General features: G+C 41.5%; 1 protein-coding gene across 1 annotated transcript in view; it reads right to left on the bottom strand.

Moving 5' to 3' along the window:
- lama2 (laminin, alpha 2) overlaps positions 1 to 14,337 on the bottom strand; it is a 138,572-nt gene that overhangs the window by 21,197 nt on the left and 103,038 nt on the right. Inside the window, 13 exon segments of the mRNA XM_047338003.1 lie at positions 108 to 241; positions 2,527 to 2,670; positions 3,063 to 3,217; positions 3,883 to 3,888; positions 4,622 to 4,804; positions 5,984 to 6,100; positions 6,674 to 6,776; positions 8,296 to 8,434; positions 8,685 to 8,759; positions 8,761 to 8,897; positions 10,064 to 10,195; positions 10,285 to 10,363; positions 13,978 to 14,140. Of these exon segments, the coding sequence (XP_047193959.1) occupies positions 108 to 241; positions 2,527 to 2,670; positions 3,063 to 3,217; positions 3,883 to 3,888; positions 4,622 to 4,804; positions 5,984 to 6,100; positions 6,674 to 6,776; positions 8,296 to 8,434; positions 8,685 to 8,759; positions 8,761 to 8,897; positions 10,064 to 10,195; positions 10,285 to 10,363; positions 13,978 to 14,140 (1,567 nt within the window).

The following is a 14,337-nucleotide window of genomic DNA, read 5'->3' as shown; positions in this document are numbered from 1 at the left end:
TAAGTTCATCATCACACTGTTTCTCAACACAGCACATTTGAATCAATGCATGTATATGAGTCACAAAGAATGTGCGCTGTATATGTATGAGTGTGCACACTTCTCACCGAGACGCCTCTATCCTGTGCCAGTTCCCGTCGTGGATGGTGTGATGGGGATATTCGACCCTCCCCACACCTGAACCCACGTCCCAAAGGAAATACACCTTCCCCTTACGCATCTCCAAGGCCAAGAAATCCACCTGAGACCCACAGGAGAAGAAAAACCAGAGTAAAAAACTGTTTCTTTGAAATCTGAAAATCTCCTGCTCTCTATTTTCTGGCCAACACGTCAACAGACAAGTAAACAAGCTGAGTCCAACAGGAGAGAGGCGGAGAGATAAAGATGCAGTGGAGGAGCCGGTGTGTTTATATAAATTCAGATTGTCTGTGTCCACAAGGCAGATTGTTTCTAGTTAGATATGTAAGTAAGGCAATGGATTTTCCTCACAGGGCCGCATGGCAGCAGCGTAACCGACAGAGTTCACTGCTTTCTAATGAAACTGCAGAAAGAGCAGGTTTCAATTCATCAATACACGCATATATAGATCAGAACTTATGAATGAGTGAGATCATCAGATTCACCTCTGGCCACACAGTGAACCGCAAACTTCGAAGAAAGAAGCAGAAATGATTGTGAAAACAGGATTCTGCTAAAAAAAAAAGTGTCTGACTTCCACTTCCTCAACTACCTGTTTTCCTCTCATTCTACGTTACAAGGCTTTACAGAGAATACCCGTTTGCAGGTAAAGAGTAAACCCACTTACATGAGTTCTGCGACGACCTTGAGAAGTGTCTCTCGAAACTTAAGTGTCCAAAATCTCCATTTTACTACAGACCACAGAGAAGCTTATTGAGTGTGCATCACGGTGGGAGTAGTGAACAGTGGAGCGGTTTCACACCCGGCTCTGATCTATTCTGAGGGTACAAAGGCGGAAGTTTTCTCCATCTGTCTCTGAAAGTGGGTTTTCACAGAATCCTGCTGTATTTTGATTAATGATCTTATTATTTATGTATGAGCCAAAAAGAAATTAATAAGACGATTCCGAGCATATGCTCTCATCTCGCTGCCGTCTCTCTGAAGAACGCACTCGCGCAGCATTATTATTATTCATATAGCATTATGCACAATTAGAGATTATTAGGGAGTCACATTTGAAGACGCAAATGACACACACACACACACACACACACACACACACAAACAGGTATACACACTTATCGCTGCAGTATCTCCGGGGTAATGGTGATTATTCATGAGCACAGATCACAGGGCAGCATCGTTTTTATCCAACTGGCGTTACACACTGTTAATGACATGTTAGATGTGCACACACACACACTCATGCACGTATAGTAAACATGCAGAGGGACACACACACACACACCTGCTCCCAGGGTGATTTGTCTAATATGACAGTAATTCATATTTCTTGACACAGACTCACTAACTCCCCTGAAAACTCTCCTGGTTACAGGTACCACTGATAATCCCAAAGCGAGTGTGTGTGTGTGTGTGTGTGTGTGTGTGTGTGTGTGTGTGTGTGTGTGTGTGTGTGTGTGTGTGTGTGTGGGTGTGTGTATGTGTCCTAAAGAGCAGCAGCAATTAACAACAAGTTTATGTTGCTATCTGCTTTAGCCTGATTTCCCCTGAGAAATCACTGCTCTGCTTCGTCTGACTGGGAAGTCTTGAACACGGAGGCATGTGTGTGTGTGTGTGTCTGTGTGTGTGTGTCCCTCACTAATTCTCTCTCTCTAATTCTCTCTGTGAAGAATTTGATATGAATAATAATGCCATGTGTCTGTGTGTTACTATATTCGTGGTGTGAAGCCCAATGTGCTATGATGGTTAGATTGAGGGTTTAGAGGATGTACTATGAGGAGCCACACAAATACAGTTTAACAAGGCTGTGTGTGTGTGTGTGTGTGTGTGTGTGTGTGTGTGTGTGTGTGTGTGTGTATGTGTGTATGTGTGTGTGTGTGTGTGTGTGTGTGTGTGTGTGTGTGTGTGTATACGTTGGCACAACCAAGTATGATAAATGCTTCGCAGTAAACAGCAGCTCGACATTGTATTAAATATGATTAATGTTTTAATATGAAGCATTTAAAAAATCTGAAACTGTCAAGTGGATTTTTCATCAATAATACAAGAGCCATATAAACTGCAGATACAGTTTATATCCAAAAAGAGCTAATGAGTGTTAATATACAGAAAAAGCATTATTATGATAAAAGGCATGTAGCGTTCGGTCTCTACATGATAATGCACAGGTAAGTCAAGGGTTTTGTTTTTGTAATTCATGGAAGGGCAGCTAACGACTGTCCACTGTCTTCTAAGAATATTTTTTAGTTTGTTTTTAATGAATCCTGAGCCGAAAACAAATCTTTTGTCAACCTTACGCATTCAGTATCTGTTCCTATCCCAAGTAGGATCACGCGCTGCAGAGTAACCATCGAGCTGAAGGAAGTTAGTCAGTATTACACTTACGTATTTGGCGGATCCCAGGTAGAAGAGCAGGTTGTCCGGTGTGGTGGTTTTAACGTGAAGGATGATGGTGTTGTACCTCCCCTTCCTGATTTCAGGACGGTAACTACGGAGACAGTCGCCCCCTGACGACACGGACACTTTGATCTGGAGAGAGAGAGAGAGAATGAGAGTTTCCACGTAAAGACTTAGTGTTTCCAGTTGGATTTAGTTTATATGTAGTTAGTCTGGTGAAAAGAAACTGGGCAAGCATCTCTCCAGTGTTTGCTGTGAACTTTGTTTTAACTTTTAAAAGGTTGCTGATGCTACTACAACTGACTTTGGTTTTAGTGGTCAAGAGAATAAAACTACTGCATTTGAAAAGCACTTATTTCATTTACAGGAAAGAGTTCAGATTTAAGATGGAATTCTTGACAAAAATCCTGCCTCTTATTATAAAGAAAAGAGAAAAGAAGCTTGTGAGAAGAGCGAACATTGATGTAATGATGTTAAATCATTTATACAATTAAATATGATCAGGTTGTGTGTTGACCACTCACTGAGTTCGCCTGCTTCCTGGCTTGGTTGATCAGCTCCTTGATTTGCGAGATGTTTCGCTTCAAGTTGTCCTGCAGCTTTCTGATTGGCTGCAGCTTCTCCAACAGCCTATCCGCTTCGTCCTCCAGATCTTTCACTTTAGCTCCTGCAGCGTGGACTGAGAGTGCGGAGAGATAAAGTGCAGCAGTGACACAGAGCGGCACAGTGGCTGCTGCCATCAACACCGTACGGTATATCACGGCTGAGAGAGAGCGAGCGCGTGAAGAGCGGCGTGGAGAGGATGAGGAATAACAATGGCAGCTGGAAAGATCGTTGACATTACTCAGAAAGGAGGAGAAATATGGTTTGAGGAGCAGGAAAGATGGAGAAGCCGGAGAGAGATGAACCATTAGTGCAGCTCAGCATTCAAAGAAAAAAAACACTTTCTACTCTATTTGTGATTATATATTTTAAAAAAGCTTGAAACTGAAAAAAGAGAGGAATAATAAGGACAGAAAGAAAGAGAAAGCAGCTCCATGCTTTGCGGTGTGCAGAGCTCTCATGCTCCAGCAGGGCAGAGCGGACGCATTATTAGAAGAAATGACTAGAGCGATATCAAAGATGGCCATCAAATGAACGGGTGGTGCTCCAATACTGTTGTTGAACTCAGATCATTTTGACTCAACTGATAAACAAACAACTTGAATTGCATCTGAGTGATGATTTTCAGTCTGAATGTGAAGAAACACGGGATTTTAACATTAACTACTTGTAATTACAACATTTTATTGGTTCACCACCTCTGGTAAATACTTTATATTGAGATAAGTGAAGTATACATACTGATGGCTGTGTGGGGATTGAAAAAAAAAAAGAGAGACAGAGAGAGAAAAAATTATCAGGTTTGAAGTAATCATGAATTTATAAATTTATGATGCTCAGAGGAAATTAATGTAAAGCAGGATTATATTTAGATTGAGGATTTGATTATTGACAGACTGCTACGGAGAAATACTTAATAAACCTCTATCTCTTGTTTTCATTATCATCTGTATTCAAACTTTGGGTTTTTTATCAAATTAAAAGGGTAGAATTTATTGATAATAAACCAGAACTATGTGGTCGTATGCCTCCGCCAACCAGCGCAGTTTCAGTCCTCATTCATTTCTTTCCAGATTCATGAGGTTACAGTGACTTATGACCTTTGACCACTGAAATCGTATCAGTTCCTCTTTGAGTCCGAGTGGCACCGGGTCAGAATTTGGAGAAATTCCCCTAAAGGCAGATTCGAGAGGCCAAAGACATGTTTGTGAGGCCACCGTGACTTTGCTCTTTGACCACAATCGAATCAGTTCATCGTCGAGTCCGACTGGACATTTCTACCAAACATGAAGAAATTCCCTCACATAGATTTTGAGATATCTTGTGTCGGACATAAAACCCAGGAAACATAATAAGTCTGGCTCCTGGTTGTCTCCAGCGCGAAGGCACAACAAGCATCAAGCATTTTTCATCCTTACAGACAGAAATCGTCACAGGCTTGTTGCTCTTTAACCCGACAAAACTGAAAAAAGCACTTTACTGTTTTTGTCGGGGTCCTGGATCATCTGATTGGCTGCGTTCACAGTGTCCTCCAGCTCGCTGTAGTTCCGCTGCAGGCCATCGATTCGCAGGTTCAAATCCCCGAGGCGCTCAAGGACATCTATGGCCGTGGCGTTAGCATCGGCCGCTACGGCCTTTGTGGCTGCTAGCTTAGCTGCTGTGTCTGTCACAGAAAATAACAACAATGATGAAGAAACTGAAAAACAAAGCATTACAAACATTAATCAGTCAAATGGTATCATTAAGCCTGGATAGTGCTATTAATGATATGATATTAACACATGCTGTTTTACAAGTGGAATTTATCTGTGTGACACCACTTATTTGTTGCTTCTGCTTTGTTTGGCTGTTTGGTTTAAAGCAAATAAACAGAAAACAGATTCCAGACCAGATTTAAAACGCACTGACTCTTTATTATGACCTAAGTTATTTTTAAACTGACACTATATCGCAAACAGGAGTTAAGACTAAAGTCCACTTGACATATTACTGAAGTTTCTGCAACAGGTGAGATTTTGTATCAATCATTTAACTGAAAAAGAAGATAAACCACATTATTTGTTTGTGTCATAACAAACAAAACAGAATAATATGCAGATTAAGACAAAATCGACAATTAAAACATTAGTATGTATTGTGGGAAATATTCAATTTTTGTCAAACAATTAAGGGAAAACATCTGACAAGTTGAATAAACAGGATTATGCTGCTGACTCTTTGTATTAAAGGTGGTGAGGGTTTGATTACTTCTTTACACAGCGTTTGATCCACAGGATTTGTCCTGTAGTTCGATGTTTGACCATAAATACCAAACGTGTTATGACATAATGGGTAACTCACCTTTCAGGGGCAGAGCTGCAGCTGTGAACCTCTCACACTGGTGGATAATCACTGCTGAACATCACCACTAAGTTCACCTGTGATTGTGTTATCAGGTTTGGTAAAGCCTGTGAAATCCACTCTGATGATCTGGTGTGGTCTCTGGTAATCCCACCCACCGTACCGTGTTCATGTGATTGTGTTAATATGAGCTCGCTCACACGGATCAGAACCCACACTTCTACTCACGTGGTGGATTTAACCTCTGGGTCTCCGACATTTACAATGTGTAGCAACTACATTTAACTTTTATTTATACATGTTGATCCAAATGCAGCTGTGTGCGTTTCTGTGCGTCTGTGTGAGTCTCACAGTGTCAAGTCGAGTTTACCAGAGAACTGACCTCTATCCGCCCACTATCGATCCACTCTCTCTTTATATCCTTCCCATGAACACACAACACACACAACACACACACACACACACACACACACACACACTGTATTTGTGGATGCAGACATACCATTTGGGATAGAGTTGAGCGTTGCCATGGTTCCGTTGACAGCTTTGAGCAGGTCTTTGGTTTTGTCTCTTGCTGCTTTGACTCTGTCCTTCAGCCCGGAGACACTATCTGCATTCTCTGCACACGCACACACACACACACACACAGACACACACATGGTGAAATGATGGTGATGGTTTGATTTGAGGCTCCCTGCTAATCACTCCCCTCACCTCCCTGAAGAGGAGCAGTGACAGACAGCAGCGTGCAGAAGAAGAGTGAAACTGACAAATGATGAACTCGTTCAAATGAATAAATCGATACCTGTTCGTACTCGAGCCTGAATAATATGGCTGATATAATTTTAAAAAGAAAAAAATGTCAATAATCAAATCTTTATGACAAACTAATGTAAATGAGATTTGATATTTTACAGTTTAACCATAAAACTTTATTACAAATAACACAAATACAATGAAATATATAGAACTTGAAAAAAGAAAATAAAAATGTGGAGATATTCAGTAAAAGGTGAACATCAGCCGTTAATATTTAGCAAACGAAAAATCGGCTCTAGATTGTAAAAAATATATAAATGATCATTATAATAAGATTACTAGAGAACATCAATTAGCAGCTGAACTATATCCTCATATATACAATATGCAGTTTTGTATGAAACATAGATTACACACTTGTACTTGTGGTTACCTGTGACATCATTTTGCAGTTGTTTAGCTTGGTTCAACAGACTCTTGCTCTTCTGCAGGGACTCTTGAGCTGCTTCCTTCATTGGGACGTCTGTACCTAAAACCTGAACACACACACACACACACACACACACACACACACACACACACACACACACACACACACACACACACACACACACACACACACACACCAGAACGTATGACTTTAAGAATAATTCACATCCTGTGCATGAATTAAAAACCAAGGTGTTGTACAATCTCCCTGTAAGATCAAAGCATGACTACTTTGCATTGTTAATGATGTTCTGAGAAAGACTTTACTTCTTACACTCGTTCTTCAACCCAACCTCTTTGTTCTTTTCATTTCTACACCTCCTCTCACTGTCTTTCTGTTTGGACTTTTCAACCTCTGTACTAAACCTCACAACAAGAAACCCCAACGAGGGGAATCAGACGGAAAAAAGGTAAAATATTGGCAGAAAAATCTCAAATGTAGGAAACTGCACACAGAAAAATAATTTAAAAAAAGGACCAGAGAGGAAAATAAATTATTACAGATTAAAGGGAATGAAATGAGGGATGTGATGAAGAAAAAGCAAAGAAATGGAGAATGAACAAAACAGAAAAGTGGTGTGAACACAGAAGAGAAAGATAAATTAAGAGCAGAGGGAAAGAAAGAAATAGGGAGGAAAAGGGATATTTCAGGTATGTGTGTGTGTGTGTGTGTGTGTGTGTGTGTGTGTGTGTGTGTGTGTGTGTGTGTGTGTGTGTGTGTGTGCGTGTGTGTGTGTGTGTGTGTGTGTGATAATGAAAGGTGGAGTGGGGGAAAATGAAGGAAAAGAGAGGGACAGAGAAGAGCTTTGATCTCTCAGCCGTGACTAATGGAGAGCACAAGCTTACATTACTGTTACTGCATGCAACACACACACACGCACACACACACACACACACACACACCACACTTCCTGTGTTGAGAGTACACGTTCTTGGTGTACATACCCAGAATATATATCTACTTGCATATTTGCATTATGAAAACTACACCTGAATGTGAGGTGTATTACATGCAGTATAAAGGGACCTACACAGTACAGCTTTTACAGCCGTGTAATAGAGGATGTATAGGAAAATATGAACAATAGATGATGCCATGTTTTTATCCTATAGAATCATAGACTGAAAATAAAGACGGACAAAATGAAGATGAAATATCCCAGATACAAAAGCTTCCATCTTGCAATTTTGACATTATTAATAGTCTTTATCAGAAAGAAATGAACGTTTGAAAATGAATCAGATGTGAGGATTATTTTCGTTTATTTTACATGTACTATTTTGGTCCATGTTCCCATCTGCTAACATGGAGGAGGCAGGGTTTTTTACCTATACTGCAGCCAACCACCAGGGGGCGATCCTGAAGATTTGGCTTCACTGTTTAGAATCACGTTCTCCATCTTTATATTCAGTCTATGTAATTAACTGCAGGACACTTTTTTAATCCCTGAAGGAATCCGCTATTTAGACTCATTCAAAGAATTAAATACTTTGAATATGTCCAATAAGTGTGTGTGTGTGTGTGTGTGTGTGTGTGTGTGTTTCTGTGAGTGTTGATCTTCTCACCAGTGCCAGAGCCTCACTCGCCCTCTGTCTGGCCGCCTTCGCCTCTTTCTCTGCTGCGTCCACGTTGGCTTTAATGTTGCTGTAGGCCTTGAAGGCAGCGGTCGCGTTGAAGGAGAGATTTCTAGCATCGGCCAAAATACTGGGAAAGATGGAGAGAGAGGACAAGAGAGAGGACAAGAGAGAGGACAAGAGAGAGGACGGGACGTTAACGTGTGGTTTCCTGTTCCATGTGTTAGACACACGTTGGTAAAACATTTCTCAGATTTCTGCAGCGACAACTCTCACATGAATGCATCACAATGGATTTTCTTAAAGGGAGGCAATAAGAATATTTTTTATGGTTTAACTCTTGTCTTAAACATTGTATTATACACTGTGTTTATATTCACCTGTCCAAAATGGCAGCAGACTCGTTCAGCTGCTTGGCGTGCTCCTCCGCCTCGTGCACGTGGTGAGCCAGGCTGTTGGATTCTCACTGGTTGTACCTCTATCTCTTTGTTGATGTTGTCAGAAAGCTGGTTCGCCTCGTCCAGCAGACGTTCTCCTTGTCCCAGGATCTCCTGCGCCTCCTGTTTCACTGAGCTGACTGCTGAGCGCTTCCTCTGCAACACAAGAGACGAACAGCCTGAACATTAAGGGCTGCAACTAGGGATTATTTCTATTACCAATTAATCTGTTGATTCATTTCTCGATTAATTGATTCGTTGATTCCTCAAAAATGTCACAAGAAAGACAGACAGATACTAGAACAGAGAATCTTCCAGTGTTTTTAGTTCAGTGAAGTTGAAATGTAATAATGTGAGTGATTTGATTAAATAATGTGTAAAGTCAGTATAAACCCCCTGTGTGTGTGTGTGTGTGTGTGTGTGTGTGTGTGTGTGTGTGTGTGTTCCACTTTCTTCTCTGCATAAAGCTTCTCTCTATAAAGTAAAAGTCTGCAGGGTCAAAGAGAAACAAGGAGACATATTAGGGAATAGTGTACTTTGTGCCTGTGTGTGTGTCTGTGTGCGATCAGAGTCCTTCCTCGAGGCCAAGTAGAATAATCTCCCTGATAAACACTTGTTGTTTGGCTCTGTTAGGAGTCGGTGCTGCCTCTGAGCTGTTCTCGATGATGAATCATAAACAAAAAAAAAGGCTTAAAAAGAAAATAATAAGTCGTGTCTGGGATGAATATGAGATGAGATCCAGTTTTATGGATTACTGAGAAGTTTGAGGACTTTTAGATTTTTAAGAAATCAAAATAAAAACTTATATTAATAACAGGGTGCAGTGTTTGCCGTCATGGCTCTAACTAATGTAATGTGATTACTTGATTACTGATTAATGTACAGATTATGGCTCTACAGATCTGTGGTGCTGTTTTTAAACTGAAGTGTTTCACTTTTATTCCTTTATTTCTATTTCAAGTTATTTTGTTTAATTCTTGTAAATTTCCTCACGTTTTTATTTCACAGCACTTATGTCGACTCTTTAGTTAAAAGAGAGAGAATATTTTTTCCATATAGATTTGATATTTTGGGGATGTGGCTAAACAAGTGTTTATATATTTTAGAATTCAAAGTTAATTTGAGAAAGAGCAGAATAAAACACGATAGTTAGAAAGTTGCTTGTCACAGAAGAAACTTGATATTATATCAGTACGTAAACAGTAAATCACTTATTTAATATTTAACAGTGACCTTGAGAACAGAAAGTTAGTGTTCAAGCTTATTACTGCTGCGTATGTATAAGTACAACTCGACATGTGGGACTTGATGTGTGACGATACCTCGAGCGCGGTGAGGTTAGCCTGGTTCTGTTCAGCCAGGGAGCCGGCCTGCCTCGTCTTCCCCTGGGCGGCGCGGAGCAGATCCTCGGCTTCCTGCAGCTTCCCCTCGTGGTCTGAGAGCTTGGCTTTTATCTGTGGAGCCGATCAGGGAGCATGGAGTTCACGTCATTCATTCAGGGAACAGTGAGGACTGAAGAGTCAGGATGAGGAGCTCTGATTACCTCTGCTTTCAGGTCTTCCGTGGCCTGGTGGGGGTCGCCAAACATTCTCTTGACTTTCTGATACAGCTCCTCTGCCAGGCTGGAAGGACAAGAGGAAATATCTGTATTATTATTTTGGTGGAGCAAGTCAGTTTAAGTCACCGCCACATTTCACAGAGGAGAGAGGAGCAGTTATTGTGATGCGTGACAGAGCCTCTGCGAGTGCAAAGACAATAATCGCTCCATATGACTGAACGTTGAAATGCAGGAATGAAATTGCCGATTTTCCTCTATTGACCCCTCAGGCTGAGTTAGATTAAATTGTGGCAGTAGGAAAACATTTCAAATAGCACCCGAGCTAATGCGTGCGCGTTTGCATGTGATTGGATGGGAGGGCGAAGCAATATGTGCTAATGTACACGGCAGCAACACGCTGTGCTCGGCGACGGGGAGAAGCGGCAGAGAACGAGTCACTGAAGGACAATTAAAGCCCAGACAGGAGCATCGTCTGTGTGTGTGTGTCTCTGTGTGTGTGTGTGTGTGTGTGTGTGTGTCTCTGTGTGTGTGTGTGTGTGTGTGTTAATGTTTACATCACTGCCCGTTTCTCTTTTTGTCTTGATACCGTTGATCCAACTCATCAGAGAGGTCACATGACAAAAAAACAACTTTAAACAGTCGTCACTCATCCAGTCAGTCAACTAACAAGAATTACATGCAAACATAGGAAGTGCACAATGTTTATGACAATGATTGTGATTTCACAACACGGGGAAGTCAGTCTTAGACGCCGCAGGTTCGATGCTTTGCAGTCGTGCAGGAACACAGTGAAGTAACAAGCAGAGCTGATGGCTTCAGGGGCCAATGAACTCCATCGTAAGTTCCTGTCACATGGGTTCAAACACCCACATATTCTGTTTAACTTCCTGAAGCTGACAGGCTGAAAATGTGGCCCCGTGCATTTCAACAATCCTCTCGTCTCACCCCAGGGACGCTGGAAAATATGGGCGCTGAGGGGGCTGCAGCGCCCCCTACAGGCGAGAGACTGGAACTTTGCAGCAAAAAAGTTAACTAAACAAATCAATAACAAGGTGAGACATCCGTTAATGGCCCTAACTTTGTTGTAGGAGAAAATGGTCAAAAACGAGAATAAAATGTTGTTGGCAATTGAAATTAAATCAAAAACCATGACTGTTCTGATGCTGTATTGTATTTAATATGACGTCATTGTATATTTGTGTCTCACCACCCCCCAGCTCTGACTTACTTCCAGCCTCCCTGGTCTCGTCCCCCCCCCCCACGTCCACAGTATTACAAGCTATTCAAAACAACTTGTGAATATTTCTAATTCCACGAGCTTTATACGAGCCACACATTAAGATTTGCAAAGCAGCCGTTTAGTGGAGAATGTTCTCATTACACGTTAACATCTTGTTTTCACAAAGCCTTCTCACTTTGGAAACATCTAAAACAGTTTAATAATCATATGCTTAACGAGCCTCGTTTTTTTTTTTCCACCTTCAGCATTAATTAAAACAACAAATATCTAGTGTCCTTCAGTTGACATCACTCAGAGGACAGTTTCACACAGTTTGTGGGGATGTGTGCGAGGTAATGATCGGATTTGATGAAAATTTAATGAACCCTGTGGGGGGGGGGAAATGAAGAAAGCAAGAAAAGGAATATAATCAACTATAAAACACAAATAGAAACGCTGTCGAAACATTACTCAGCTGATTATTACAACGTTACAGGACATAGCAGAACGCAGCAGGTGTGCAGAGGTTTCAAACAAACGAGTGATCATATTTTTCAGATTTGTCCATTTTGCCGAAGCATCACTTTAACATTTGTTGACGTTTGTGTTTTGTCTCCACAGCTCAAATAATCAAACGCAGACTGACAGACAAGAGACAATTTCTCTTTCTTCTCCTCCTGTTCTCTTCCAGTACGACTCTCTGTCCCTCTGTTCTCCTCCTCCTCCTCTACCTCCGTGACTTTCCTTCCCCGCACGTTCTTTCTATCTTTATGTCTCTGTTTTCTGCCCCGACGGCAACACTTTTAATCAACCCATCGACCTCGTCAATATTTACTGCTGAGAGAGACAGACAGACAGAGAGGAGGAGAGAGGAGGCGCGAAGAGGGCGGATTACTAATTTCCTCAAAATGCCTTGAGAGAGAGACGAAGAAAGTGAGAGCAACAAAGTGAGAAACTTTGTTAAAACCTCGGCAGAGAGAATCGTGGCTTTAGGACATGAAGCAATCAGATCTGTGCCGAGCGGAGAGTGTTTACTTCTGGATGTCTCCTGTGTTCACGGAGAGAAAGAAAGGAAAAATCATTGAGGACTCCAGAAATTAAATTAGCTTCTATGATCTATCCTTCTTTTCAAAACACACATCGTAGCATTTTGCAAAACAATGTCGTGTGTTGTGCTGTTTTACAGGTTTTTCATTTGTTCCACAGAGTTAATTTAAGTCCTAAATGATATGAAATTTGTTTGTTAACCCAACTAGAATCGGTTTATTGCCATTCACACATTCATACTGTGCATCTATGGGCAGCACTGTTTCTATGAGGGTTCAGCATCTTGCCCAAGGACACTTTGGCATGCCGACAGGGGAAGATTGGCATTGAACCGCCGACCTAGATGACAACCGCTCTTCCCCCTCAGCCACTGTGACTTTGATAATGTGACTTTGACAAAAACAATAATGCAGGGGGGAAGTTTAAGCCAAAGAATTACACGACTTATGGTTTAAGAGGCAGCTGTCTGAATTTCCATGATGTAGCAACGTGGGATCAATGTGTGAAATTCAGGATGTATTTAAAACACAAACAACTACTACTGGTAAGTTGCTAAAACCAGTTTAAAAAAGTCAACGCCCAAATAATAAAAAAAATATGTAGGACATGCCTTTAAAAACAGTGAACATCATTGGAAGCTGGAGAGAAAAACATTGCAAACGTATCGGTGCAGTGGCATTTGGAGGTTTTAGTCTAAAAAAATGTTGCGTTCTCATACCAGAGAGATTGTTCCGGAACAAGCCGTGGAGACTTCTCGCAATGTTATTTACACTTAGATTTATTAAGGTGAATTATATGCATATTCCTCCTGTCTGCTCTTGTTTTTCTTTTCTCCCGTAGTGAGAATTCATGGAAAGAAGGAGTCTGGAGGGGAAACACCCTGCAGAACAACCAGTAGGAACACGGAGAAGTGGGAGTAAATCCCAGCAGGCACAAAGTGAAAGCATCAGCAGGCAGGTACGAGCGAAAAAACAATATTAAATCCACGAAAAAAGTGAACAATACAACAGAATAAAGTGTGGTTCCATGCAAACGAGAAGGTTAACAAGGTTCAAAACTCAACAGGAAACATTAAACCAAAAAAGTGAACAATAACAACGACGATCTTTTCTTTTTCTTCTGTCCAAACACTTTTTCGACCTTGGCAGATTTTCACTCTCTCTATCTAAGGAATTTGAATATTTTACTCTTCATCAAGAAAATTGCCTCTGGTTTGTGTGAACGCTCGGAGGTGTGCTTTTGTGTGTCTGTGTGTTTGTGCACGCGAGCGAGTGTTTGTGTGTGTGTGTCTGAAACAAAGGTTTGGTCTGTTCGCTAAGTTTTCTCAAAGTCTGTTTTTGCAGCGAGTGGGCGAGTGAGGCACGACCCGTGTGTGTGTCTGTGTGTGTGTGTGTGTGTGTGTGTGTCCATACTCCATCTCCTCCTCGGCGATGCTCTTTTTCCCTCCCAGCTGTCGTTTTCTCATCTCAGCTAACATGGCCTGGATCTCCTCCTTCATCTCCTTCAGGCTCTTGTCAGGAGCTCCATCTCCGCGTGAGAGCGTCTGGTTCAGCTGGGCAGCCTTCGACTGCAGGTCTGGACACACGGACGCACAAAGAGACTGTGGTGAGCACACTGCAGGTGGACGGACGCACTTCAAGTTGATGCAATCGCACAAGCTACTGACAGAAAATCTCTCTGTATTCCAGCTTCACTGATATTGTTCCACCAAACATATTCAGAATCATCAATGATGAAGACTATGGAGCCGTGTGGGTGTAAACACAGGCGTC

This window comes from Hippoglossus stenolepis, chromosome 20 (assembly GCF_022539355.2).
Source record: "Hippoglossus stenolepis isolate QCI-W04-F060 chromosome 20, HSTE1.2, whole genome shotgun sequence".
Taxonomy (NCBI): Eukaryota; Metazoa; Chordata; class Actinopteri; order Pleuronectiformes; family Pleuronectidae; genus Hippoglossus; species Hippoglossus stenolepis.
Note: the sequence above shows the minus strand (reverse complement) of the source record. Positions and strands in the feature narration are given on the sequence as shown.